General features: G+C 54.4%; 1 protein-coding gene across 1 annotated transcript in view; it reads left to right on the top strand.

The window, feature by feature from the left end:
* The window catches only part of ATHL1 (ATH1, acid trehalase-like 1 (yeast)), a 10679-nt gene that overhangs the window by 340 nt on the left and 5255 nt on the right, over positions 1-5084 (top strand). Inside the window, exons 2-7 of the mRNA XM_009579267.1 lie at positions 452-662; positions 1223-1658; positions 2743-2862; positions 3060-3191; positions 3478-3589; positions 4804-4876. Coding sequence (XP_009577562.1) covers positions 452-662; positions 1223-1658; positions 2743-2862; positions 3060-3191; positions 3478-3589; positions 4804-4876 — 1084 coding nt within the window. The remainder of the gene's footprint in view (positions 1-451; positions 663-1222; positions 1659-2742; positions 2863-3059; positions 3192-3477; positions 3590-4803; positions 4877-5084) is intronic.

The following is a 5084-nucleotide window of genomic DNA, read 5'->3' as shown; positions in this document are numbered from 1 at the left end:
AACTGCTGGTGACCCTCTTCTAGAAGTTAAAAGTCTCTTTGCCTGTGTTGCCTCTTCCACAAGGTCGTATCTTTCATCTCCCCATTCTCCGTTCACCTGTGGGGTGTTGTTCTTCTGAAGCCGTGTTGAGCAAGTGGAAAATTCCCCTTTCTTGTGAGAATAAGAGCGATTTTCAGACTGTATCTCAATCCCTGCTGGAGCCAGGCTCAGCAAATGCTGTTTAATCATGAAGCCTGGTAAAATGTTTTATAGCACCCATTATTCCTCAACAGCTTGGCCAGATTCAGTGTGTTAACAGTGTTGTCCAGTCAAAAGCTGTGTTTGGATCTGGACCTGGGAAAGGCGGATCCTTTGCCGGTAGGAACCAGTAGATAGGGCAGAAATGGCAGTCTGGGGCAGAACATCGGGACCTGACGGTTCAAAAGGCTGACGGTTCTTGTTGTGCTTACAGGAACCTTCAGCCATGTGCTTCAGTCAACTGATTTTACAGCCACCCATCAGATCTACGCTCACCATTCCCTTGTTCACTTGATGGCCTTCAGCATCACCATCCGACGATCAGCTCACACCACCCAACCCATCACTGTCCAGCTCCAGACTCCTTTTGTGCCAAAGAGCCAGGACTTGGACCTGAACCTGGGACCAGACTTCCAGGGAGCGCAGTGAGTTTGGATCACGGGGGGACCTTGCCCTGAATACATCCTTCATGGGCTGTTGCACGCTGCCCTGCTCACTGCTAGGAAATAAATTGCAAAAGTAAGGCTAGAGCTAGAGTGACATGGTAAGGAGCACGGCGGCTTGTGCAAATCTGCTTCTTCCTGGCAGGTATATAAAAAAACCAAAATTAAGTATAGAAACATTTTTATTAGTTGCAACTCCAGAACTATTATTTACACTGCCGTGTAAAAGAGCAATGAAGGCCACGGGGACTAGGTGTGATTACAAAGAAATGAGTTTGAGGAAGATAGTGAGTTTGGAGGAGATGACCGCTAAAAATGGCTTGCTGGGATTGGGGACCAGTTATAATGAATTTCAGTCTCCTGCGCTTTGGGGGTGGGACGGCAGCTGAGCTGAAGTGTGGGGACAAGGGAGCTTCCACCCTAGGTGGGAAGGGGAGCCTGACACTCAGCTGCGGGGGGGAGGTCCCCTCTGTGTGGGTGGACGTGCACGAAGTCCCGCCTGCTCCGCTCTCCCCTTCCCCATTGCTTGCTGTCTCCTGCAGCTATGTCTACGGGAAGACGCTGGTTCCCGAGGTGCAGGGGGGACCTCGTCCCACAGTTCACATGCTCTGGACTCCCGTGCCGCGAGCCTTGACGTTGTGCGGGGAGGAGCGGGAGCGATCCTGGGAGTTCCTGACGGCCGTGGCAGAGAGCGAGGAGGAGGCGAAGAGGAGCTACAGCGAAGGACTGGCCCTCATCGCTGCTGGCTCCCTGCACTCCTCCCATGCCCACGCGTGGGCCAGGCTGTGGCGAGGCTGCTGCATAGACCTGGATGGACCTCTGCCTTTGAGGCAGGCCCTCTACGGGGGTCTCTACTACCTTCTGAGCGGCAACCCGCCCCGGGGGAGCCTGGGCTTCCTCTTCCATGGCATCAGCCCTGGTGGCTTGTCCAACGGCACTCAGGGCGAGGACTACTGGGGGCACGTCTTCTGGGACCAGGTGTGTGGGCGCCGTGCACAGCGGCTTTGCACAGCGGCTGGGATGGAGAAGACTCAGCAGGAGGCTGCTGGGAGGCCTCCTCCTTACCCCCGAGTAGGGGTACCTTGGCACCCGCCTCCTGTTGGAGAGCATCCTCCTGCTCCTTTCCTAACAGCTACCCAGACCCAGCTCGACCCCTGGAGTTACTCCTCTGGGTTGTCCTGTAACTCAAAAGCAAGTTGCCTAAATCGAAGCTAGCTGCCTGGGGCTGCTGCGTAACCAGTGGGGGTGAGGGGCCAGGAGAGACCCCACCGCAGCGCAGCCCCCTTCCACAAGCTGAGATCTGGGGCTAAGATAGTTCAGGTTGCTCACCCAAGGGAGCTTCAGTGACTAGCTTAGAGCACGGCCATCAACTTTTAGCTGTTTAAAACGAAGCAAGCTGAAACCTGCCCTTCTCCCAGCTTCGGTGGCATCGGCGAGCCCCGTTTTGCCTGAATCACTGAAAAAACGGAAGTCTTTTCAGTAATGGGCACATTCAGCTTTTAAATGTAGGTTTGATGTGTACTCAATAAGCTGGCTGGGCTGGGTGGCTTTGCCCCGGCCAGAGGCTTAGATCTGCTCTCGGAGCAGCCACGCCGAACGGGTGCATGGCTCTGCAGCTGAATAACCGCAGCGGATTGCATGGCGTGAGCAGGAGACACTGCCGGATGGTGTTGAGGCTCCTGTGCTAAACCCAGTCTGGTCTTTCAGTGGGCAAGGGCTTTTTGGTCCTGTGGACCTTGTGTGCTTTCTTCCTGGTGAAGCGTGTGGTTTTGACACTCTCCAGAGCCTCTGGCTTTGGAGGACTCCTGCCTCCCTTCTCTTGCACGATGGGAGGTCCTGCTGAGATCATCCTAGTGAGATACCAGAGTAGCAGGCATGGGCAGAAAGAGTCCCTTGTGGATTTATTCCTTTTAATGGGCCCATGGGAGATCACCTTTAAGTAGTAGCAAAATCACAATCAGAGCATTTGGGATGGGGGTGGACTTGAAGGGTTAAACTGGTGGGAGCATTTGGGTGCCCCACCAACCAATCCCGCCATCTTGCCTTGCTTGGATATTTCCAGGACACCTGGATGTTCCCGAACATTCTGCTGTTTTATCCTGAAGCTGCCCGAGCCATCCTGGAGTACCGGATTCGCACACTGGAAGGAGCCTTATGCAACGCGCAGGAGCAAGGCTACAAGGTGGGGATAGAGATGTTGGGCTGAGGGCAGTGTGACCCAGCCGCTGTCACGCAGGAGGACAGCTGGGCTTTGCTCTTCCTCTCTGGCTCTAGTTCTAGCCAGGGGCTGTGAGCAGGCCATTGCCCGCAGGTGGTGGACTGGGGAGAGCGTCTCAAAATGTTGTGCGCGGCTGCCTCATGGATGTCTTCTCCTGGCAGGGTGCTAAGTTCCCATGGGAGAGTGCAGCCACTGGCCGGGAAGTCTGTCCCGAGGAGATCTATGGAGCCCAAGAAATCCATGTCACTGGGGATGTTTTGATGGCCTTTGAGCAGTATTATTGCACCACGCAGGTAAAGGGAGCGTCTGCCACCTGGATGGCCTGGTGGCAAGGTGACTGTCACTGTCCCTTCCCAGAGAAACTCTGTTGTTGTCTGCTCCTCTCAGAATTGCCGGTAGCACCCCGGGTCCCTTCCTCCTTGTGGGCAGCTCAGCATCCTGTTGCCCCAATCCAGGCCAGTTTTCTGACCTTTTTTCGTGCTACGTCCATCTCCTTAGAGCTCCTGTCCTCCTGCTGGGTTTGGGTCTGGCTGAGTCTCCCTCACGTCCCTGTTTTTCTCTGGCTTTGGCTCCCTCCAGGACCAGAAGCTGTTCAGGGAGGATGGAGGCTGGAAGCTGGTGGGTGCCGTGGCTCAGTACTGGTGCAGCAGGATGGTGTGGAGCGAGGAGGAGCAATGCTACCACATCAAAGGTACTTCTGCAGCTGCTAGACCTGTTTGTAGGGAAGGGGCTTGCGAGCAGAGGCTCGGAGCCCCTCCAGCCAGACCTGGATGGGAGTGCACAGGCTCTTCAGACTCCTGTCCTCTGGAGTATCTCACAGATAATGTTTGTGTCTGTGCGAACATGGGACAAAATGCTTAGCTCTTTTCCAATGCCACAGTACCGGTTGTTTTTTCTCTCAGCCCCTTGCCACTCATAGGACACCTTTAAAAGTCTCTTTCCATGGTGGTACAAGCTGATGCCACAAGCGTGGGTACCTTCAGATCTGCTGTTGTGACTGGCGGCACTTAGAGAAAACGGAGTGCAAGGGCTTTAGAGAGGAAGGACTTTTCTTTTCTAAGTCTTTTCTAAGAGACCTGAGTTTAAATCCCCCAGGAGCCTGCAAGAGTTTAATCCCTTGAAGAACATCTGGTGCTCTTGGTGCCGAACAAGTACAACCGCTGATATGTCTGATAAGGGTCTCTCTGCAGTTTTTTTGAAGCACGTTATGTTAAGGGGTGCAAGTTACCCACTGATGGGCTGCTTCTGAAAGGGGGCACTGAGGAAGAAAACGAGAAGTGAAGGAGCGGTGTTTGTGGGAGGAGGGTCTGTGTTAGGGGAACGGGGTCTCGATGAAACTGGGGTGATCAGAGCTAGAAGAGCCCCTGGGGTTGCTGCAGGCTGACTCTTGGCGTGAAGATCCCTGGAGACAGCCCCAGTGCCCCCAAAGGAGTCACATATTTAAATGTCTATTTTCACGTTTCTCTTGGGAAGTGGCCTTCTCTCCTTCTGGGGACAATCTGCATGGAAGCAGCAAAGGAAGGAGCTGAGCTTGTAGCTAGGGAAAGCTAATGACTTGATCAACTTGATTGAATGACTTGAAAGAATTAATGACTTGCAGGTCACCTTGCCTGTGAAGTGAGGGAGATGCCCTCAGGTTGAGGTATCTGCTGCCCATCAGCCAAAGCTGTAAGCCAGGTTGTTTCTCCTTCACAACAAGCACCACTTACGTTCTCCTCTACTGAGCGTCGCACCGAGACCGCTGTGGGATCCTGCCAGAAGAAGAGAGGCAACGCCTTGCCACGTGGGCAGGCATCATGCCACGGGAGGGGTTCCGTCCTCGTGCCACTTCCCTGAGGAGCGGCACAAAGCCATGCCAAACCGTGGGTGTGCTGCGGGGTGAAGTGTCCCTTCCTCTTCCTCCAGGTGTCATGCCCCCAGATGAGTTTCATTACCGGGTTGATAACTCTGTTTACACCAACGCCGTGGCCCAGCGGAGGTAACGCACACGCCTTGTTGAAGCACTGCCTCATCTCTCTTCTTTTCTGCCTAGCGGTCTGGCGGGGGTAGGAGGCAGCAGGGCTCCCGTGTGGGATACGCCTTTCCTCTCTTCACACACCTCTACCTGAGCTGATCTCCTTTGCCCGCTTTGACTTCAGCAGAAAGAAGTAGGTGGTCCCATGGCGGGTAAACTCACCCGTTTAAAA

This window comes from Fulmarus glacialis, unplaced genomic scaffold (assembly GCF_000690835.1).
Source record: "Fulmarus glacialis isolate BGI_N327 unplaced genomic scaffold, ASM69083v1 scaffold15236, whole genome shotgun sequence".
NCBI lineage: Eukaryota > Metazoa > Chordata > Aves > Procellariiformes > Procellariidae > Fulmarus > Fulmarus glacialis.
This window is presented reverse-complemented; position numbering and strand designations above follow the sequence as displayed.